This window comes from Cnephaeus nilssonii (genome assembly GCF_951640355.1).
Source record: "Cnephaeus nilssonii genome assembly, chromosome: 7".
Lineage (NCBI taxonomy): Eukaryota > Metazoa > Chordata > Mammalia > Chiroptera > Vespertilionidae > Cnephaeus > Cnephaeus nilssonii.
The window spans coordinates 47,848,628-47,872,610 of record NC_137078.1 but is presented as its reverse complement, the minus strand read 5'-3'; the positions used below and the strand labels follow the sequence as shown (position 1 = coordinate 47,872,610).

Below are 23,983 nucleotides of genomic sequence, written 5' to 3'. Positions count from 1 at the left end.
TCATCTAGAATTTTTTATAATTGCATTATTTGTCATGGTTTATTAAAAAAGATGTGAAAGTTTTGACCAGAGCACATGTTTCTGTGTGAGACATAGTTTTCCAGACTACTACATATGTCTGGGATGCTCTCATTAAGCGGTATGAGTAAACAGTTAATAAGATTCTTACACTGGCCCTAACCGGTTTGGCTCAGTGGATAGAGCGTCGGCCTGTGGATTGAAGGGTCCCAGGTTTGGTTCTGGTCAAGGGCATGTACCTTGGTTGCGGGCACATCCCCAGTAGGTGGTGTGCAGGAGGCAGCTGATCAATGTTTCTCTCTCATCGATGTTTCTAACTCTCTATCCCTCTCCCTTCCTCTCTGTAAAAAATTAATAAAATACATTTTTTTTAAAAAAGATTGTTACACTGGACACTTAGGTAATAGTGGAGAAACCCATTTTAGCCCAAAATTTACAGAGCTGACAACCTACTCCTACACAGAATCACGAACTCAGACCACTGTGATGAGTAAAAGAAAAAAAATTAATGAGAATAAACACTGACCCAGGGAGATGATAAAAGTCACCAATCCATAAAAATAAAAAATAAAAAATTGAAAAAAAGCCCTGTGGTTTGGCTCAGTGGATAGAGTGTCAGCCTGTGGACTAAAGGGTCCCAGGTTCGATTCCAGGCAAGGGCACATGCCCGGGTTGTGAGCTCAATCCCCAATGTGGGGTGTGCAGGAGGCAGCCGATCAATGATTCTCTCTCATCATTGATGTTTCTATCTCTCTCTCTCTCCCTCTCCCTTCCTCTGTGAAATCAAGAAAATATATTTAAAAGAAAAAGAAAGGCTTTTATTCCAGTTTTGAACAAACATAAGAAATAAACAAACCCCCAAAAGGGTTTAAGTTCATAAATAAGATCTTGTTCTATTTACTTTACATTCATTATATAGCATGATTCCTTAGGTTTAAAGGTTAAGGGAGTTCTAAAGAAGCTAAGATAATAAGGAAAGACAGAGTGAAGACTTAATAAGAACATTTAAAATATATGTATTTTTAAAATAAATTTTAAAAATAAAGTAAAATATATGTATTCGGTCACTTTAGAAGAATAATAGATATTTTATGTATGCATTTTAAAGGAGCTCTTGAAATTCTTGATTACAACATGAAGGTTGTGTTATCAAAATTTTTATGGAAATAATACATGGGTATGTTTTGTCTTGGATTCTGTGGCAGCAGAGACTCTGAGGGCTGCTGCTGAGGGAGCTCCCAGAAAACACCTGCCCTGGAGACAGGGAAACGGGAGGGCAGGGAAAGAAGGCAGACAAACAATTGGTTTCAGGAGCCTCCAGCCTCTGCCTGATCACCAGCAGCTCCATCGAGGGAATTGCACAGAGATGGCCCAGGGGTTGGGGGCTGCTGCCAGGAGACACCCATCAGCCAAGAGCCTGGGGGTGAGCTGTTAGCAGCCAACACTAGTTATAACTGGGAACGGTGTATCAACCTCATCCTATATAATAAAATGCAAAATGACTGAACGGCGGAACGGTAGGCGGGGCTGGCGAGTTGGCGGCGCCAGGCCAGCCAAGGTGGGTGCCAGTGGGCAGAGAAAGGGGCCGGCAGTGGCAACCAGCAGTGGTGAAGGGGCGATTGTGGGGCGGGGCCGGCCACTCGCCAGCTGGCGCTGTCCCCCAGTAGGCCCACTGGTCGCCTCCTGCACAGGGAGGCCAGACTGTGGCTTAGGCTCCTGAGGGCTCCTCTGGACTGCGAGAGGGTGCAGTCCAGGCTGAGGGAACCCCCCCGCCCCAGTGCATGAATTTTCATGCACCAAGCCTCTAGTATATATATATTTGTCTATCTCAGTACCTTTTCCACATAAAACGTCCTTAGACTGTCAAAGTGGCAGTGTGCCTCTCCTCAGAAGGTCTTCCATTAAATAGCTAATGGGCAAATAAACATATAAATAGATGCTACAGAAAAGATGCTGAAGAAATAGATAGTAACAACTAGCATTTCTAAAACATCTGCCAAGTACAGACACCGTGCATGGGTTCCTTTGTAAGGTAGGAACTGTTGTGCCTCATTTCACACCTGCAGACACTGGGATGGGTATGTTTTGCAGATCCACATAGCTGATAGGATATAAGAGCCTGACCTCTTTATTATCGTTATACCAAATGCTCAGAAATGAGTTAGGCAAAATAAACCTGGTAAAACAAATATTAAAAACCACTGATCTTTAGTTATATATACCTTCATAGAGTGGCTTTGTTTTCCTTTTAGAAGGTGGAATTCATAGCTACATCTCCCTCCTTCTAAAGGGCCAGGTATGTAGACTCCAAGATGATTCCTGAATAAAAATTAGAAATTCTAGAATCCTTGGATCATGCAAAGAAATTGAAACATCCAGAAGATTCTCATTTTTTCTGTCTGTTATATGATAGGTTAACCATTGAATATACAGATATGTAATTATACATTCTAAATTGGTTGTTTATATTAAGGTCTGGCTGTAGTTAAAAATATGCTATGAATATTATTGGAAGGTATAAGTTTAAAATGGATGTTTGTTATTTTTTCAGCATTCCTCCATGGCTCAAAATCCCATGAATTTGTGGGGAAAGCCTCTGACATAGTTGGGGCCTTTGTAATGACTTGTTACACTCTTCTTCATGGTAATTACTGGTTTGTTCTGTGCCATATATGAGATAATCAACTTAAAGTTTAAGCCAAATCCCTCTGTAATTTGCTTGATATATTAAAGAAAAAGTTAAAATAACATATTGAAATGAATACTAACTAGCATTATCTTCAAGTGTGGTAAGTATCTGGCTACTTGCAAATCTTTACAAATTACATATCTGAATTTTAAAAAGAGAACCTATATTGATTATCTTCAACGTGTGCTCAGAGGATTATGGCCAACGGGTGCTCAGCTGTCTTCCAGCTGTGTCAATCGTGGCCAGTCAAACGCAGAACCAGAGTCTGCACATTCACAAGAATGGTTCTGACTCTCCTAACAAGACAGCTAAGTAGGTCATGATTTCATGCCAAAAAGAAATGGCCTTTTAGTGGCCAAAAGACTGTTTTTTATATTCTGTGGAAACCTGTTATGGTGCTCTAGTACTAACGTCATTGCTATAGTCTCTCATTTCAAATTCATCACTTTACCCGCAGCCTCCCATTTTGCTTCCCAACCAGGAAATAGTGGTGGGATTTCTTTTTAAATATTTTAAAATTCAAGAAAGCAGTTATTACCAGCTCTCGGGGTAAACACAAATCTAGCCTAGTTTTAGGGCATGATTTTTGTAATACCTTTTGAGGCAGAACTACTGAGATAAAAATGCATGACTGTGCTTGGTTCAGAAGAGATTGTGGAAAAGTAAAAATGAGGCTCATATTAGGGGGATTAGTTGCTATCGTGGCTTTTATTTTTTTTATCAATGTTACAATGGTGTTTTATAAAATAAATATAAACCAGGGGGGTTTTCAAAAAGCAAAAGCAATAATGAGGCCTAGGAAATTGTCAGAAAGAGATGTAAATCATTTTGGACTTAAGGGAATTTAGCTCATTTTTAAATGCTTCCAGAAAATGAGGTTCTACATAAACAACTATTTGCTGCTCCCCCAAAAGAGTAATACATAATGCTTTTTTGGGAGTTACTATGTGCCAGTTCCACAGTAATCATGGATTCTCTTAACCCTTTTAGCAATCCACAACCTCATGACATAGGCTCGATGGTTATGGCCTTTTTATGGGTGAGGAAAGAGACTTAGAGAATCAGTAACACCCCCAAAGGCACACAACCAGGAATGGTAGGACTCGGACTTAAATCCAGGTGGTCTATCACTTCCCTTGAGCATCACACATAGTCAAAGCAAAAAGTGCATTGTTGTTGACATTGAGAAACCTAATCCTCCAACCAGATAAAAAACAGTATAGATCTGGCTGAGTGTTTTCTGATTCATAAATTGCTATCAGATAAAGAAGAATATCTTGACTAGATCTGGTGGGGCAGCCAATAACCAAGACAAGGCCATCTGTGAATCCCGAATATTTCGGGCTCAAACTGCCCTGTCTCTTATAACATTTTCTTTAATCCTCAATCCCACCCAGCCTACACTTCCTTCTTAACCCCCTTCCCTCTCTGAGAAGAGACCAGTGAATCCTCCTTTCTCCTCTGATCCCCACTGCATTTTCCCATATGGCTCTGTCCTAATATAGCCCTTTGTCTATATTAGTGCTAGGGCTCAAGTTAATGTCCCCCTCACCGGACTGTGAACCCTTTAAGGGTGGGAGTCCTAGTGTATTGAGCACTGAACCTACAATGCATGGCATATAGTAATTGCACAATAAGTATTTTGTAACGAAGGAATTAATAAGTTCCCAAACACTCAACAGTCTCACTTTCTCACTTACCTATAATGGAAGTTCCTACTTGGACAGGGAGAGGACAGTCTTAAGAGAAAACAACACAATCCTTACTATTGCATTACAGGATACTGGAGTAAAACACCTTTGAACACTGCACCCACAACAGATGTTAAGTACTCAATAAATGCTTGTTGAGTAAGTAAAAACCAACCATGAGAATCTTCTACCAAGCTTACAACCTCAAGAATTCACCAGGGAATAGAGAAACGGATTATAACTCATGGCTTTTGAAAGACAGAACCTAAGAATACCCACAACAAGTGATCTTTAAATCTGGAGTTCCCTCATAATAGTCTCTTCATCCACTATTAGGGGGTGGTGAATATGAGGGTGTGCCTCTCCCCTGACTGCTCCTGCAATGAAGGATTGCAGTTGGAGAGAGGAGAAAAGACCCGAGACATCCTGGAGAGTTCGAGTGTAGCGCTGGTCCCCTAGGCTGCTGGGCAAGGGTGAATTCTCTGCTGTAGGATAAGATCAGAGCTTTGTTTGGAAGGAAAGGGGTCCCGTGGGATGTGATAAAGTTCTAGATTTCCCACAAAGACACTTTGTCATTTTATAAAAGCTGACACATTGCCTTTGCGTCTGTGTGATCAAAGTTGATTCATTCATTCTATAAACCTGAAGGTTGCATTTGAACTTGGCATTAATTTTGTTTTTCTCAGGCTCAGCTTTTTGCCCTGAGGCTCCTTGCGGATTTTCATGGACTTTGCTCTCCATTGGAAAAACAATAAATTTTTAAAAAAGAGAATGAGCCTGATCTTCCCAGGACCTGAATTAGCCCCTGGTCACACATCTGCCTCAGAGGCAGCTCAGCAGTTTTTCTCAGGCTTCCAGGAACCACCTCAGGCTCCACAGCAGGAGACACTTGAGCCCGGAGAGAAGGGGGCTGGAATCAGGAAAGGTAGCAAATGTCACACGAGGCTGAAATTCGACTTCTGAGACTGTTAACTAATTAGTTTGGAAGCTTTCTTGGCAAAGGTTTAAATCTTCATCCTACTACTTTGTAGTTTTATACAACCACAAATTGCTGGGATGCTGCGAGGAAATAAGAAGAGAAAGTAAGAAGGAAAAAAGGGGTATTTTAATTAATTGAATTTTCTGGTTAATTCCATTTGCTGAGTATTTGTTGTCTAACTGCTGGGCTCAGTACCCTGCTGGGTGCGCTGGAGAAAATATAGGAACTGCACAATGTGATGCTTGTCTACAATGAATATATCTTGTGATTTCTTCTCCTTTAACATTTAACCTTTCTTTATCAAGTGTCTTCAAAGTGTTTTAGTCCTCATCGATGCCTTAATAAGTTCAGAAAAGCTAATATAATTTAATCTTCCCTCTATGTATTTTCAATGCTTAGCACATACCTGGCACAAAGGGGGTGCTCATTAAATCTTTACTGAATTGAATTGCATCATGGAGGCAATATAAGGGATTGTATAGCATCTATATTGATTTTAAGACATATGATAAAACATTACTTATTTGACAAAGTCCTTTATATCAATCTATTTGCTGGGCTAAAGGTCTATTTTTAGTTAACTTTTGAGTGAGAAGCAATGCATCACGTAGTAATACCATCTTAATGAAATTAACAAATCCTTTTTGGCATCTACTAACTTTTTCAGCAATTTCATTTTATTTACCTTTTCCCCAGCTTTATTGAGATATGATTGACATACAACATTGCATAAGTTTAAGGTGTACAACATGATTTGATGCATGTATTTATTGTGAGATGACTACCTTAATGAGGTTAATTAACACCTTCATCCCCTTACAATATTTAGTGTGTGTGTGTTTGTATGTGTTTGTGTGTGTGTGTGTGTGTGCGTGTGTGTGGTGACCACATTTAAGGTCTGTCTCAGCAACTTTCAAGGATATAATATACTAGAGGCCCGGTGCACAAAATTCGTGCATGGGGGGTGGGGTGGGGGCTGTCCCTCAGGCCAGCCTGCACCCCTCAAGGGGTGTCCGACTGCCCGTTTAGGCCCGATCATAGGATCGGGCCTAAACGGGCAGTCGGACATCCCTCTCACAATCCAGGACTGCTGGCTCCCAACTGCTCGCCTGTCTGCCTTCCTGATTGCCCCTAACCACTTCTGCCTGCCAGCCTGATCACCCCCTAACCATTCCCCTGCCAGCCTGATTGATGCCTAACTGCTCCCCTGCCAGCGTGTTTGCCCCTAACTGCCCTCCCCTTTAAGCCTGGTCACCCCTAACTGCCCTCCCCTGCAGGCTTGATTGCCCTCCCTTGCAGGCCTGGTCCCTCACAACTGCCCTCCCCTGCTGGCCATCTTGTGGTGGCCATTTTGTGTCCACATGGGGGCAGGATCTTTGACCACATGGGGGCAGCCATATTGTGTATTGAAGTGATGGTCAATCTGCATATTACTCTTTTATTAGCTAGGATAGAGGCCTGGTGCACGGGTGGGGGCCAGCTGGTTTGCCCTGAAGGGTATCCCGGATCAGGGTGGGGGGTCCCTTGGGTTGTGGGGCGGCCTGGGTGAAGGGCCTGTGGTGGTTTGCAGGCCGGCCACACCCCCTGGTGACCCAAGCAGAGGCCCTGGTATCTGGAATTTATTTACCTTCTACAATTTAAACTTTGTAGCCTGGAGCGGAGCCAAGCCTCCTGCTCACTCCATGGCCGGCAGCCATTTCTTTTGGGGTTTGTGTTCTTCTATAATTGAAACTTTGTAGCCTGGAGCAGAGGCCTAGGCCAGCCAGGGCTGCAGAAGCTTTGCTTCCTCCATTGCCAGGGGAAACCCAAGCCTCCCGCTCTTTCCAGCTCAGTGGCTGCCGCCATTTCTGTTTGGATTTGTTTACCTTCTATAATTGAAACTTTGTAGCCTTGAGTGGAGGCTTAGGCCTCCAACGGCACACGGAAAGCTTGGCTTCCTTTGTTACCGGGGAAACCCAAGCCTCCCTCCTGCTCTCTCTGGCTGTAGCCATCTTGGTTGGGTTTATTTGCATATTTGCTCCTGATTGGCTTGTGGGCGTGGCTTGTGGGCGTGGCTTGTGGGCGTGGCTTGTGGGTGTAGCAGAGTTAGGGTCAATTTGCATATTACTTTTTTATTGGGTAGGATTGTTAACTAGAGTGAACATGCTGTATGCTAGATCCCCAAATCTTATTCATCTTATAACTGGAAGTTTGTGTCTTCTGACCATCACCTCCCCACTTCCCACCTCCACCCCCAGCACCTGGAAACCACATTCTACTCTGTTTCTATGAGTTTGGCTTTTTTTTTTTAGATTCCACATGTAGCAACTTAATTTTTAATGTTTCTATCACAGTGTCCACAATTCAATAAGCAAAATATTGGGCACTTTATATTCATTTATGATCTGGACATGGTCAGAATGAGGATATTTGTCTAGGTCTCTTCCTGAGCCCCAAAATTTTAGATAATCAGCTACTGCAGCTGCCTACCCCTTCAGCTCAAGAACTTTTCCAGATCCCAATTCTCACCACCAACTCCGATTATATACCTTTTCTCTCATCAGCAACCTTATGCCATGACCTAAGATCTAGCCTCTTTCTTCTTTTTTTTAATAATATACTTTTTATTGATTTTACAGAGAGGAAGGGAGAGGGCTAGAGACTTAGAAACATCAATGAGAGAGAAACATCAATCAGCTGCCTCCTGCATGCCCCTTACTGGGGATTGAGCTCATAATCAAGGTACATGCCCTTGACCAGAATTGAACCTGGGACCCTTCAGTCCCCTGGCCAGTGCTCTATCTACTGAGCCAAACTGGTTAGGGCTAACCTCTTTCTTCTTATTGTGGGTACTGGCTTTGGGTCCACCATCCCTTAAGGAGACAACCAGAGCAAGGAGCTCAGGGAAAGGAGTTTGGAATCCTGCCTCTCAGGCAGAGGCAGAGCGGAAGCCCTGGCTGGGCTGTGGGAAAAGCAGTGAGCCAGGCCATGCCTTGTACTCGTGGACGGAGCCCTGCACAGAACCACAGCAGCTGCTGCAGGAAGTGCCAACCAGAGATGGGCCCACCTGTATTCTCCAATGTCAGAAAGGCTCTAGGAATGAGGGTAGGCCTACTCTTCCTTTGATTGCCGAGGGAGGATTGAGTGGTGATAGAGGGAAAAAGCAGAATCCACACAAGATGACGTTAGCCCTCTCAACAAACGAAAAGGCAGCGCTGTCTACAGAGGGAAGTTTTAGAAGGTTGCTGTGGAGGGACAGCTAGAATCAGTATTAGATAAAGAGGATTGGGGGTAGTAGCCAGCTTCCTTGTGAAATTGAGAGCTTTAATCTAAAGACTCCGCCGAGAGATCTCTATTTGGAGTTGGGAAGTCCCACCTGCCTCCCACAGTCAATTTGCCTGTCCTTGATCCTTTTGATGCTCCAGCCTGCAGGGTGGCTCTTCTGCCAACAGCACAGCCACCTACCATGATGCACATCATGAAGAGCAATAAAACCACCTACTATGGCCCCAAAATGGAGAGTAAGATCAAGAGTATGTAAGTATGTTGCATCTTGACCTGGTTTGGCTTTCCTGCTGAGGATTCTTAGAGGTTTGCTCGTGCTCATAAAAGTCCCGATTTATTCTTGAAATAGAACTAAGGCTGCCCATGGAGCTGGGAGCAGATCCTGACAGCCTGGGTGGGTGCTGGGGCTCACAGTTTGATGTAGACAGATGTGAATTCGGTCCTGGCTCAACCACCTGCGTGGCCTTGGAAAAGTTATTTAATCTCTGCGGCTCAGTGTTTGAATCTGGGGATGATGACAGCCCTTTTCAATAATATTGCAGGGACTGAGTGATAAAAGTGTATAAAGAAAACCTCTAACAATGTCTGGCACATAAGAGATGCTTTAAAAATAGTAACAGTTGCTTGTGCTTTATTCGGCGCCCTTTTGTTACTGAGTGTTGATGAGGATCCTGAAAAATGTCTTCAGAGCTAGTGTAGTAAAAGGAATCATAAGTCAGCCCTTTTTACATTGTTAAGGTTTCAATTTAAGGAGGAAATTTTTTCTTTTTTTTTTCCTTTTCTTTAAATTAAATATACTTTTATTGATTTCAGAGAGGAAGAAAAGGGGAGAGAGAGACAGAGAGAGAGAGAGAGAGAGAGAGAGAGAGAGAGAGAGAGAGAGAATGATGAGAATCATCGATCTGCCACCTCTGCACGCCCTCTCCTGGGGATCGAGCCTGCAACCCAGGCATGTATCCTTGGCCGGAATCGAACCTGGGACCCTTCAGTCCACAGGCTGATGCTCTATCCACTCAGCCAAACCGGCTAGGGCAGGAAATTTTTTCTTAAAACACTTCATAACTATTGCAGCCATTTTCTCTGAAATCTCTTCATTGTGTTGACTTTTTCCCCGACAAAACTTCTAGATGCTGTCTAGAATCTGAATATCTAGTGAAATAAAGCTTCCATACAAGAAGCGGAGAAAAGAAGAAACTTTTACTCAGATATGCGGAACTTTCTAGTGTTCTGTTCTTCGATTTGCATACCAATCACGTCTGTTTTTAGATCAATCTTCTGTCACGTTTTGCCCTTATTTCATTCCCTTTGGAAATATGTTCTGCCCATCTCAGTTCAGCAGGGCCATTCCATAAGAATTCTGCTCATCGAAACACGGGGTTGACTTGGCTTTCTCAGATAGAGTGTTGTCCCTACACACCCCCACCAAATCCGCTTAAGTGTTTCTCTTTCCCATTTTGTGATTAATTATGAAGCTTTAGGAAATGGTTCTGCAGAATAATATAAACTGTCATTACTCCCTTGCTGATAACTACAGATTTCATTCCAGTTACCATACATTTTTAAACTATTACTGTTTTAGTGCAATCTCCACTTTTTTTTTTTTTTTTTTTGGAGAAAAACAAAGTCACTGGAAAGAGAATGCCAAACAATCAGTCAGTTAAAGGGAAGTCTCAAAACCTATAAAAAAAGAACATTTGAAGGGTGAGTTATTTGCATGTTGAGGGATCTGCAGTAGCAAATGATGAGAGCCGTTGGTGGGAGCTGACTTAATTGAAATCCTTCACTGGAAACCAGGGAGAAGTAAAAAATGCAAGAAGCTGCTTAATGCTGACAGAATGATACCAATGGGATATATAAAACTGAGGCGAATACTAATAACAGATTTATTTCCTTCTGAAATGATGAGACAGGGGGAAAAAATAGGAGACAGACCTAAGTTATTAAAAGGTGGAATCCGGAAAGAGAGATTGAGCTGATCCCGCCCTCCCGACCCTTTAAGTCCATTTAGGATGTTCTATAGACCTAACATTCCTAGCTGGCAGAGGTGAGGGTGCAGGGAGCCCTCTGTGGAGAAGACTTGGGCCTCCTATTGCAGCCTGAAAGCCTAAAGAAAACAAAGGCCCATTTCTGCCGTTAGAAATGCAAACCGTCATGGTTGCTGCTCCTCGGATGGATCCTACCCTTTCTACTATAATTTCCTTTCCTAATCTAGGTGAGTTTTGTCTGACTTTGAAAGCTGTTATAACATTTGTTATTCAAATTATACATGTGAGTGAACTAGGGAATTTGGTAAGCATTTCATTTTGAAATTTTCAGCTGACCTCCCCAGCCCTCTTACATTAAATGACATAAAACAGACTATGCAGACCTGTCCTCTGTGAGTTCTTTTTCTCAGAAGAAAAAGAGCTGTGATAAGATTGCCAGGGATTATATAACAATCACTGAAAAGATAAAGTGCCTATCCAGTACAGAATTGCAGAACTGGAGGCAACCTCAGACCCCGTCTGGGCTAGTGGCATGCCGTTACATCTGTCCACTGGAGCTTGTTTATGACTCATGAGATGAAAATAAACTTGTACTCCTAGAACCTTCATCACCCCTCACCTAGGCTACCGCCCCCCCATAATGATCCCTTCTGCTATCCTGTGAATTTTGAAGTTAACAGCATATGTTTTTGCAGCTCAAAACCTTAAAAAAATAAAATAAAAGTAAAGAGAAAGCATCGCTACTTGAGTTTCAAAACACTATTTAGAAACCCAAAAGCTGAGACTGACTTGGTGTAGGTGAGGGTTTCTCAACTTGGGCACCACTGACATTTTAGACTGGGTAACTCCTTGTTGCGAGGGGCTGTCTTGTGCACTGTAGGATAACCGGAGTTCCTCCACCCCCACCCCACTCCTCAACCCCCAACCCCCACCCCGCCAGTGTGACAACCAAAAATGTCTCCCACAGTGCTAAATGTTGGGGCAGGAGACGGGGCAGACAAACTTACTCCTGGCTGAGAACCGTTAATGTGTGGTTTGTGCACAAACAAATATAAGCAAGATATTTGATGATTTAAAAGCCAGTCCTCCACTCACCATGTACACAACCTCTCCAACTCTGAATGTTACCATTTTGCAAAAATCTTTGCCAGTTAGGTGGCAGTTGTTCTGAAAGTACTCAATCAGAAGGCCCTCTAAGAACTACACGGAGTGACCAGATTGTTATGATCTCTGAACGCATAATAATCTGGCCACTCAGCATATATATTAGAGGCCCCGTGCATGAATTCATGCATGGGTGGGGTCTGGCCAGCCTGGCCAGGGGAAGGGGACATGGGCGGTTGGCCGGCCTGCCTGCTGGTCGAACTCCTGATCGAAGGGACAATTTGCATATTAGCCTTTTATTATATAGGATATACACTGAGTGGCCAGATTATTATGCGTTCAGAGATCATAATAACCTGGCCACTCAGTGTATATGCCACATTGTCTTGCTAAGAGACCAGAGAGGAGTCCCATGCTAGTCCCGTGGCTGTAGAAGTGGGATGTTACAGAAAATACGGAAGTCTGGGTGAAATTCTGTCCTGATGCGGGAGTGAAGGGGCTTCAGCTGCATCTGTGTGATCCCAGAGCGGAGTTGGCTATGGGGTGTTGCCTTCCTTCCTCGGGGCTCATGTTCCTCACCCAGAAACTTAGGAGTGATCAGTTGAAGAGTCTACCTAGGATGCAGTAGTTACTCAGCAAATATGCTCTTATGAATGGTGTTTCATCTTTTGCACTTTGCTTTTGGGATTGAACAACCGGATACTTTAATTTGTGTTAGAACTAAGCATATCTTTGTTCAAATCCGTTGGAGGATAGAATAACTCCTAAGAAGTCTTTTGTATTACTCATTCCAGAATCTCCAAGGTTTAAAAAAAAAAAAGTGTGGTGTGTGTGTCCGTGTGTGTCCAAATTACAGATCCCTATTAGGATATGCTCCCTCAGCCCTAGGGATGCCGGGAGAAACTATAAAGAAGGACTACATGCCAAACTCTGCACTGGTATGTTAAATATCCCATCTCCTTAGGCCTTACAACAACCCCATTGTATAGGTGCTAAGAACAAGGGAAATACGATGTTCAAGGTCAGACAGCTACAACGGGGGAAACAAAAATTCAAATCAAGCTCTAAGAGAGTTGTGAGCTCTCTGAGCTCAATTTGCAAGTCTCCCTGACTGACTTGGCCCCATATGGCTGGGCGATACTTGCTTGTTGAATGGGAAGCCCTGCCCACCACTGCCCTGCCTGCCAGGGCACCTCCACCCCTGATAACTGCTCCAGCCAGTTAGTGGTTGCCCCAAAGTGTCAGGGTTAAAGGCTGGGCTTCATCATCCCTCCACCGTGGGAGGCCTGCACGGACAGGGCTGCAGTGGCTTTGGCTCCTTTCAGCACTTTCAGACTAGATGCTGTGCTGATCCCAAGGGCACGGGGTCTGCTTTCCCAGTGGTGCCACAGGGACTAGGCAATACACCCAAGAAGTGGTGGGGGGACTTAACTCCTTGTTAGGGAAAAGTTGGACCAGTGAAAGACAGAAAATCGAAATGAGCCAACATATAAATGCCTCTCCTTTCTCCCCCATCAGACTGTCTGAGAGGTAGCAGATACACTTAGTCCTAATGGAGACCCAGCTACCAGCTGTGTCTTCTTGTGAAGCTGAGACCCAGCTCAGTAAGGTACCACCTTCCATTTGCTTTCTTTCCTTCTCTGCCTCACTTGCACACACCACCCCAATAAAGGCTAACACCTGTACGTTTTGGCATAGGCTCTGTTTTCTAGGGATCCCTGGCTAAAACATAAGCATATGTTCTTTTATTTATAAAACTAGAGGCCCGGTGCACATATTCATGCCCTGGTGGGGGTATGGCCTGCGGGGATCGGCCTGCTGTGGGAGCACCACTCATCCCAGTCAACCGAGCAGCTGTGGACCTGCCCTCTCAGTGGCTGCTGAATGAGGAAATTAGTCTGAGCTGATATTTTAGGGTAATGTCTTGGGTAAAGACATGTTCTGTGTCCTGGAGGAACCTGGTGGAGAGCTTTGCACCCCAAAGCCACTCGGTGAATGCCCTTGATGTGTGATGCCAGGTTGGTGACACCATTGGGGATGTTCAGGGCAACCATGCTCCAGGATCCTCAGCCATCAGGACAGCCTCCACGGGGGGTCCACAGTCACATCCCCTCTTGCCATCCGCCTATGCCAGCTCCCCTAGCTCTTTCTAGAACACACCTTAGAGGACCTGCATCAGCTGGTAGGGTCAGGCCAGAATCTGGATTGTCTCAGGTATTTGATAGGTGCAGAGACTCGGTCTCACCCTGGGCCTGCTAGCTGCTGCTCGCACTATGAGAACAGTCACTCATCCTACTCAGCCTAGCAGTGCTCCCACTGTGGGAGCTCACTGACCACCTGGGGGCAGCTCCTGCATTGAGCGTCTACCCCTGGTGGTCAGTGCACATCATAGCAACTGGTCGAGCAGTCCTTCTGGTTGTTCTGCCATTCAGTTGCTGGGCCTTTATTATATAGGATTAGAGGCCTGGTGCATGAAAATTTGTGCACTGCAGGGGGTCCTTCAGCTGGCCTGCCCCCTCTCACAGTCCGGGACCCCTCAGGAGATGTCCTACTGACGGCTTAGGCCCGCTCCCCGTGGGGAGCAGGCTAAAGCTGCAGTCTGGCCTCCCTCTGCAGGAGGTGACCGGGCTGATCAGGGGAAGGCCCCGCCCCCATCACCCCACTGCTGCTGCCACTGCTGGCCACAGTGGCTGTGAGGCCTGAGAACTGGGCCTCGCAGCCACCAGGGCTCACAGCTGCCTGAGCCCCAGGCTTTGCATCTGCCTGAGCACATGGCTGCCTAAGCCCCGGAACTCACAGCCGCTGTGGCTTTGTCCAGATGAATGCCCTAATTAGTATATTACCCTTTTATTAGTATAGATGGCAATGTTCCCACCCATCCCTCAAAAGTTCAAGAGAAAGAGAAAAACAAAACTCTTCTTAGTAGATGTTACCCCTTAGTGATGATAGCTAACAGACATTTTGAAAGAAAAATAAACCACCACGGTATATGGTTGTGGGAAGCAGTGCGTGAAGATGGCACTAACTGTCCCTTTGTGGTCTTCTTGTACCTGCCCTGACCACCACCTGCTTTTCTCCCCTTGCTTTAAGACAAAAGGGCCGTGTTAATGCTTTCTTGAGCAGAAAGGATGTATTTGTCTTACTGCGACAGTATGAGTAGCCTGTTCTGATGGAGAGTATCAGTTACCCTCAGTCCATGTCCTAGTTCTCCTGCTTATTATCTGTGTAACTTGAGAAAGCCATAATATCTCTGAATAGATACTTCCTCACCTGTAAAATGGAAAGAAATCTACCTGTGTCACCTTTCCCATAGGCTGATGTGATGTAGTCTAAGTGCTTTGAAGGCCCATACAGATGTGCTTTAAGGAGCTCCAGTGGCGCAATCGGTTAGCACGCAGTACTTATACATCAGATGTGCTTTAACTGGGTAAGGGGAGGTAAGAAAATAACTCTAATTAAAGTTTCTAAATTTCCCTCACTGAAAATAACAAAACACTTCAGCAGAAAAATGTAAAGGAATAAATCACTTAAATCTTCTTAAATATCTTCAAAATAATAATTATGATGAAAAGTTAAAGGGTTGAGACTCCTGCCAAAAAAAATGGAATAAGAAAGAATGGATTTTCCCTCCCAGATGAAACAAACAAGTGTGTGTGTGTGTGTGTGTGTGTGTGTGTGTGTGTGTGTGTGTGTGTAATTATCAAGATACTGGACATCAAGCAATGCAACAATTCCCTGAGAGATAGGAAACAAACGCAGTGAGCAGATGGAGCTGAGGGTCCCAGAAACCAAGGTGGCTGGAGTTCAGAGCACAGAGCATCAGCGATGCGGGAGATGTGCAGACAGAGAACCCTGGAGATGTGCAGAGGCTCCCCCCCCCTCCCCCAGCCCCATATTCAGCAGAGTACTAATCGGCCCAGGCATGGGAGAGAACTACTTGAAGCCAAGGGAAAACCACCCAAAAGGAGAGCGGGAACAGTAGCTGGTGCTCACACCAGGCATGAAATAGTGCCTATGTCTCCCAGTCAGACCAGAAAACCTCTTCACCCACCAGGCACTGGGTAGAGGACTTAGAATAGTCTCGCCTCTACAGTGGGAAATAATTGGCCCTAAACTAAACATTGCTCTGGTCCAGCCCAACAAATTTTAAAAACAAGAGGATCGAGTTGTTTCTGAGTAACCAAACTACATTCTAGAACAAAGCTTAACAATATTTATAGGAATACAAAAATACCTACTGTTCAACATGGTCAGAATGACAATGCCTGGCACCCAATAAAAAATTACCAGGCATGCAAAGAAACAGCAACATATGGCTCATAATAATGAAAAAAAAATATTAATCGAAACTGACTCAGAACTGACAGCAGATGTTAGCATTAGCAGAGAAGGACACTAAAAGTTACAATAATTGTATTTCAAATATTCAGATCTTAAATAGGGACAAAGATGTTATTTTTAAAGATTCAAATCAAACACCTAAAGATGAAAACTGCAATGTCTGAGCTGAAAGGTACCCAGGATGGGATTAGCAGTATATCTATAATGAAGTACTACTCAGCAATGAAAATGAATGAACTATAGATACAACATTGATGAATCTCAAAGTAAGTGTGCTGAGTGAAATGATCCAGAAAAAAAGGTTGTATACTGTAAAAATCCTTTTATATGAAATTCTGAAAGTGCAAAATAATCTATAGTTACAGAAAGCAAATCAATGATTACCTGGTCGGGGGCAAGGAAGAGATTTCTAAGAGGCTCAAGGAAACTTTTGGAGGTGATAAATATGTTCGCTATTTTGATTTTTATTATGGTTTTCTGGGCATATACAGATGTCAAAAGTGTACACTTTAAATATATGCAGTTTATTGTATATTGATTATAACTCAGGAAAGCTATTTTTAAAAACGAAAGTGATAAAAGTATATTTAGAAAAACACTGCACACAGCTTGGAAAATAGAGGACTTATATAACCACATGTTTCCTTAAAATTTTGTAAATTTTGGAGGATGGTAAAATAAATATTTAAGTCTGTAATTTTTACTACAACTACATCTATAGTGTCTGTAGGCTATATCTATTGTATAGTATCTATAGTATCTAGAATGGTAACTAAAATTTGGATTGGGGTTTCTTTCTTTTTTGACAATACATGAGAAAAATCTTTTCCCCTATTCTTTAAAACTACATATTTTGATGGGTATTTTTTATTTGTTCACTTACTTATTTATTCAATGAAATTATCAAGTACTTGCTACAAATCAGGCAGTTTTCAAGACACGAGGTATATGACTCTGGGCTTTGCTTTCCTCATTTGTAAATGCCCATTCTTGGATCCCCGCACCACCTACCACTGTGCTGATAGACGGCATGGGGAGTGGGGTGGTCAGGCTCTGAGATCCTCAATGATAAAGCGATCTGGGTGGTATAACAAAGATATGACTCCCTAACTTCTCTGCTCGATATCTTTCCAAAGAGTAATTTTAGGCGGCGTAAAGCATTTTCGCGGCCGCTCTGTCTGTGGAGTAGCCTTCTTTCTGTTCCCCTGCTTCACTAATAAGCTCTCTTTCACTTTTAAGCCTAAAAAAAAATGTATCTTTACCATAAAAGTTTTCATGAAAATGAAATTAGGCATTTTAGTTTTGTTTGTTGAAAAATGCCCATAAAAAACTTCTAAGGCAGTTGGAAAATTACTAGTAATTCCCGATTGCTTCAAAGCACAAACTCGCATACCGTTACAAATTAGCATTTGGTCTAGTGAGGAGCCGCAGACCAAGGCTTTTGCCCAGCCTTTCTCCTTAATTTGAAGGGTTCCCAGTCCCACCCACCCCGTCTTTAAGCAAAATTTAGACATCAATAGACACAAAATTGCTTCTCTTTTTGAAGTCCTTCTCACACTCATCTCCAAACATACAAGATCTACTTCCTTTTGTTTGTTTGTTTAATTTTTAATTCTTTATTGCTTAAAGTATTACATATGAACCCTTTTCCCCACATTGACTCTTCTGCTCGTTTCCACCCACCCCGCCCCCCCCCCAGCACATGCCCTCATCCCCCCTACTGACTGTGTCTATGGGTGAGATCATGTGATATTTATCTTTCTCCAACTGGCTTATTTCACTTAGCATAATGCTCTCCAGTTCCATCCATGCTGTTGCAAATGGTAAGAGTTGAATTTTTTTAATTAAAAAAAAAAAAAAGAAGAGCCAGAGATACACAAGGCAAATTTCAGTGTTCCTTTTTTTTTCCAAAGCTTACTTTATAAATTAAGAAAATTCTACACATTTTTAACCAAAATTGACCATACTATTGCCTAATTCTGCAGTGGTAATTTACTCCCTTTCTGTTTGATAAGAGGTCTGGCCTAAAAAGCTCTCTAAGAGTCTGTAATTTCCATCATCCTGCTTCATTAGAGATACAGCGGTGTGAGCATGCTCATTTTTTTTTTTTTTTGAATGAAATAATTTGTGTGTTCTTATGTTCCTAACATGTCTGTCCTGGTTTCCCCCAGTTTGATGCCGACCGAGACGAGGATGAGGTGTTCTATGACATCAGCATGGCGGTGGACAGCAAGTTATTTCCGAACAAAGAGGCTGCAGCAAGTAAGTCCCTGTGTCCTTCAAGCAACAGTCTGTCCTGATCACCTGCCAGGTGTCCGGGGCTTTGTAGTAAGGTTGGAGCTCAACACATTGCTGTGAGGTTTTAAAGATGGCGCTGTTCTCAGAGCTTTATGCTTTTTGGTCTAAAAATCAAGGTACAAAACAAAAGAGCAAAGAAAGCCCTTATTGTTACTTGCCTTTTGTCCAGTCATTACACATGCAAATTAGTAGATAGTCACCATGTAGCATAAGACCTATCGATATACATAAAAGCCTAAGCAACTGTTACAAAGGAATGACTGGAACAACCAGTTGCTATGGCACACACTGACCACCAGGAGACAGACGCTCAATGCCGATGGGGCCTGCTGGCCAACCTCCCATTCCCTTCCCCCAGCCGGCAGGCCCCTATCACCCAATCGAGACCAAGCCCCAGGGTTGGGACAGGGTTGGGACAGGGAACAGGGGTGGGTGTTGGTGGATGCAGCCCCTTTCCCAGGGGGGCTGAGGGCTGGCTCCCTCCTCAGGGTCAGCAAGCAGCCTCCCAGGTCCCTCCCTCATGCCTCCCCCTGGCCAGCAGGCCCTGATCGGCCCGCCACCTGCCTGCCTCAGTGGCGGTTGGCCACCTCCCCCCAGCCAGCAGACCCCAATTGCCCGCCCTATCCAGGCCTGCCGGCCAACCTCCCAGTCCCTCCCCCTGGCCTGCAGGTCCCGACCGCCCAATCAGGGCCGGGCCCCAGGCTGGGATGGGGAACTGGGGGGTGGGTGATGGTGGACACAGGTAGCAAGGGAAGGAGGAGAGGGAGAGGTGGAGAGGCAGGGAACCACATGGTGGCGGTGCTCGGGCGGCGAGGAAAGGAGGAGGCGGGAGGCAGAGAACCTGATCGGCCCTGATCTCTGGCCAGGCCTAGGGACCCAGCCTGTGCATGAATTTCATGCACCGGGCCTCTAGTGTTATTATAATTGAAAAAATCTAATCTAGCTTACATTTTGTACAAGAATTCAAAGTTCCAATTCCTGCAGGACTCCCTAACCCATATAGGTCTCACCTTTGCCGAGGTTGGGGGGAGGTGGGGAGGAGCCTCCTCTTGGATCTGAGAGCCACTCCCCGCTGACCCACAGTCCCTGCTGTGGCCCTGCCCCTTCTCTTCCTGGTACTCTCACCTAGAAGTTTGCCGTTGGAGGGTCATGCAGAGCAATCACACCCCCATAGTGGGCAGGTCTCACAGTTCCGTCCTTGACCCTTCTCTCCCTGTCCTTTACTCTCTGGGTCAACGTGGTGTCCCTCTTGGCTTCAACTCTCAATTCCAGGTGATGACTCTCAAATCTTTGGCCCAGTCTTGATCTTTTTTCCTCAGTTATGGCCTCAGTGGATAGAGACCAAAAAGTTCTAGGCTGCAAAGAAAAAGGCTAAACACTTAACATTTTAAACCATATTTAAAGCCCACTAAGAGTAGCTTTGCAGAAAGGCAGGATTAAAAGGCAGGCGGTAGTCTTTCTGGGAAGACCCGCAGAGCACAGAAAACTGATTAACTCAGCTGCCCACTTTTCCAATGCTGTTTGCAAAAGGACGGCCTACTGCAGGGAAAGGTGCAATGTTGAGAAGCACGTAAGGTCAGCTAAACAGACTGCTGCTGCTCTGACGAATGCATGACACCGGTGCTCTTTAAGTTAATATCTTACTTAGAACACTTATCAGAACTCTGACAACAGATATCTAATTGCCAGCTATCTTCAGTTTGCTAATACAGTGGGGAGGGGGCCTGATTTAGGCCGCCCCTTCTTTAGAACTGCCAGCATTTTTGTGGCTTTCACGTGGCATTTTTCCAACGTGGCCTCGTCCTGCAATAATGCAGCCGGGCTGGCTTCTGTGCTAAGTCGGTAAACTGCCTGAGGACAGGCGCTGTGCCCTTCCTTAGTCTCCCACGTCCCCTGGCCCCGTGCACAGTGCCTGCCCTCTGCAGAGCTTTGAAGGGGCCCCTCTTTCCTCTCTACGCCTCCGGCTTCTCACGGAGGGTGTTTGTGCTCAGGGCTCCGACTCCCACGAGCTCCTTCCACTCCCAAGTCCTGAGAGCCGGGTTCTGCTCCAGCCTTCACAGCAGTCTGTTCTGTCTATGAGTGACGTGTGCCTGGGAGGGACGGTGGGAACTAGAAATAAGCGATGCCACCTTACAGGAAGCAGCCACTTCGCAGCTCCGAGCTATTGTTCTCATTAAGGAATGGACCAGGGTTGCCAGATCCGTCTCTCTTTGATGAGAAAACAGAAACCTGCCCTTGTAGATGAAACCCCCAGGCTGAGGAAGGCCGGTGACTCACCCAGTTAGACAAGTCTTGCCCGTGTCCTCCGCTCTGTGAATTGCCAGCCCCAGGTTTTGTTCCTTTCCTCTTTCCTTCTCTCTGCACCCTCTGCGGAGTCTCAGCTGCCCACGGCTCTCAGATCACCTCCATGGGAATGGCTTTCAATTCCTTTTTAAATTTTTAAAATAAAACCTGTATATATTTAAGATGTGCAGCACGGGAAATGATTGCTACAGTCCAATAGTTGACATATAGTTACCGTTTTTCTATGTGTGATCAATGGCACCTGAAATATATTCTTTTCACAAAGTTCCTGTATTCAGAGTATTGCCTACAGGGGGGTATAGCTCAGTGGTAGAGCATTTGACTGCAGAGTATTGCCTACAGGCATCAGGTGTACATTAAACCTGTAGACTTATGCATCCTACCTAACTGCAACGTGGTACAACGGTAGCCAACATCTCCCCACTTCGCCCACCAGCGTGCTCATCGTCCCCATCATGCTGCTCGGCGTCTGTGTGCTTGACGTTTTTCTATTCCACATAGAAGTCAAATCATGCAGTTTTCCTCGTACAAGAGAGCAGGGCACGAATGTTCCTACCTCACAGCCCACCCTGATCCTCTGTCCTCAGGGTCACCTTGGAAGTCCAGTCTTGTTCTCAGTCTCCACTGTACTCCCCAAAGGCTGTGTCGTTCCTTGCCCATCCCTGGCCTCTCCTGTCTGTCATGAACATTGTCGTTGCCATGGGAATCCTCCTAGCATGCATCTCTGATCCCCCTGCCTCCCTGACAAAAAATGAAACAAAGCAAAACTTGCAGTGACTTTCCTGCCGGCTGAGCACCAGTGCCCTTCGCACGGGGAAAATGCCCTTAGCTTTCCCAGGCGGTCCTGCTCCCTCTGCGGCATCACCTCCCCCATCACCCGCACCAGCTTCCACGTGGGTCTTGGAGACCTCAGGTATCTTCCTGCCTCTGGCCATTTGCCCAAATTGCTTGGGAACACCTGGGCAAGCTTGTCAAACTCGCAGCCGGCAGGCCGCCTCTGCATCCCTGTACTCTCCCAACGCCCAGCCCCGTCCACCACCTGGTCAGATCCCACTTTGTATCTCAGGTCAAATGTGATTTCTTCAGGAAGCTTGCTCAGGCCCCATCCCAGATTAGATTAGGCCCTGGAGTGGTACCCCGCACTTTTCTTTCAGGGTATTTATCACAATTGTGATTATATAATTAGAAGTATGATTATTTGTTTTTAAAAAAAACTATTTCCATTTTTAGAGTGCAAAGGCTTCAAAAGGACAGAGTGTGTGTGTGTGTGTGTGTGTGTGTGTGTGTGTGTGTGTGTGTGTGATACCCAGTGTGAATCTCACAGGAGATGGCATAGAAGGCCTTTCCCTACTGGTCACCTCAGCTGGGCCACTCAGCTGAATACCCAACTCACAGCCCCACTACATTTTCATTGGCTCCAGAGCAGAGGGCACGTTTGTGGCCCCCATGCCATAGAATGCCGTTCCCTGAACCTTTGCACCCCTCCAGCCCATCTGCAGTGTCCCCCACTCCCCGCAGCCCTCCGTTAATGCTTCTGGTGGGGCCATGGGATCCAGCACACAGTCTCTCTGGGCCTCAGAGAATTGTGAACAGTAAATGGCTTATGTGTGTAAAGCATATGGCTGTCACATGGAAAAGACATGTATGTATATGTTAGCAGCTCTGCTGAGGATTTGAGGAGTCCCAAGGACAGACCACATCTTACTAAACACAACTCTTCCCCATTTTCCTAGGTCTGCTTCTGCTCTCCCTCTCTCTCTTCCTCCTCCTTCCGCCCCAGGATGGAAGAACTGGAAAACCCCCCTTCCCTTCTCACCCAGAACAGTCCACCCACACCAGATCCCTCAAGGAGCTCACTTTTAGTCCCAAATACTGTCCACATATTTTTTTTTTTAAAAAAAAAAAAGGTCTTTACTTAAGTAATTCAAATGCAAAATGTGACTAACGCTTTGCATGCTTGTTGGAATTAGCACTGGCTGCTCCACCCAGCTCGTGGGTAATGCCTGGAACACTTACGGGGGCTTTAATGTTTGTGGAGCAAATGAAGATCAAGATCTGCAAAAGTCTGATGTCAGTGTCCTTGTATTCACTTTTCAGTCCTTTGGCATATGTGTGTTGAATGCATAGGATTTCTAAGTACCGTTCTTAGAATCAGAGATGAAATATGCCCTACCCAAAGCTGCTTATAATTTAGTGGAAGAGACAGGACTGGGAGAGGCCGCTTTCCTCAGAGGGGCAGATGAAGTGGTAGAGGAGTTCTATCCACCTTTCACTGCCCAGAAGCCCTGCCTTGAGGGAGTGTTTCTTTATTTGGTACTCAAAGTGGGAGGAGGACATTCTTAAAACTTCAGATTGAAGATCCACTAGGTCCTAGTGACTAGGAGGAAAACGTCTGTAGCATTATCCCAGAAAGCAGTTCGGTTAGCCTTCTGGTACTGCTGAAGCCAATTTGTATCATCTTCCCACTTAAATTTAAGGAGACGACCTAGAAATAATATTTCCAAAGACCATTCTGCATCTAAAACTGGTGACACTGAGTGCTCCCTGTGGGCTTTTAATTCGGATCATATTTTTCTCTGGTGTCTATAGAAAGGATATTTTTAAAGATGAAAAGAAATCAAGAAATTCAAAATTGGGGGAAGTGAAAGCCATACTATCACTTTTTTCAAATGTCCTAATTTTGCTCTCTTCTTTAGGTAACAAGAGAATTCATTGAAGTTGTTTTATATGTTAAATTGTCCAATGAAAGAAGGCAAAAATGTGTACATATGGCTATATTTACCTCCCTATTTTGTATGTCAAACCTTAGACTATTATTAAAGGTCTCATTTTCAGCAAACCAAGCAACCAATACAAAAGAAAATGAAAGCTATTCAGTCATTATCTGAGCTGATAATGACATCCTTTGTCTGTTGCCTTCTATGATATATTAGTACTGTTGCCAAGAGCAACAATGTGTCAAGAAATTCCTTCCCTTTATGATACAACAAAATTTCTGTTAAAAGCATTTTATTGGGAAAGCCAATCTCTTCTTCCTTATAAGCACAGGTTGTGGGTTATTGTTTTTTTAAACAAAGATCTCTTCATTCTCTCGCTGAAAACAGTTTTCTAATAATCTTGTTCCAGTTTCAAATATTAATGTATAATATCTCCTAACTGGGCTGTGTACAAGCCCTTCACTTTGTGCTTTTTTAAAACAACAAAAAAGAACAGTTTCTAATTAAATAAAGTAAGTAGGACACAGGAACTAAAGCAGCTACATGTTTAATAAGCCTTTGCGTTCATATCATGTTGCTCACTTCCTATGAAT

At 44.5% G+C, this 23,983-nt stretch overlaps 1 protein-coding gene across 3 annotated transcripts in view; it reads left to right on the top strand.

The window, feature by feature from the left end:
* The window catches only part of AK5 (adenylate kinase 5), a 199,996-nt gene that overhangs the window by 90,625 nt on the left and 85,388 nt on the right, over positions 1–23,983 (top strand). For all 3 annotated transcript variants that reach the window (XR_013813766.1, XM_079776462.1, XM_079776461.1), the window contains exon 7: positions 18,243–18,333. Coding sequence is in view for 2 of the 3 variants with exons in the window: in XM_079776462.1 (XP_079632588.1) it covers positions 18,243–18,333 (91 nt within the window). In the remaining variant the exon portion in view is untranslated. The remainder of the gene's footprint in view (positions 1–18,242; positions 18,334–23,983) is intronic.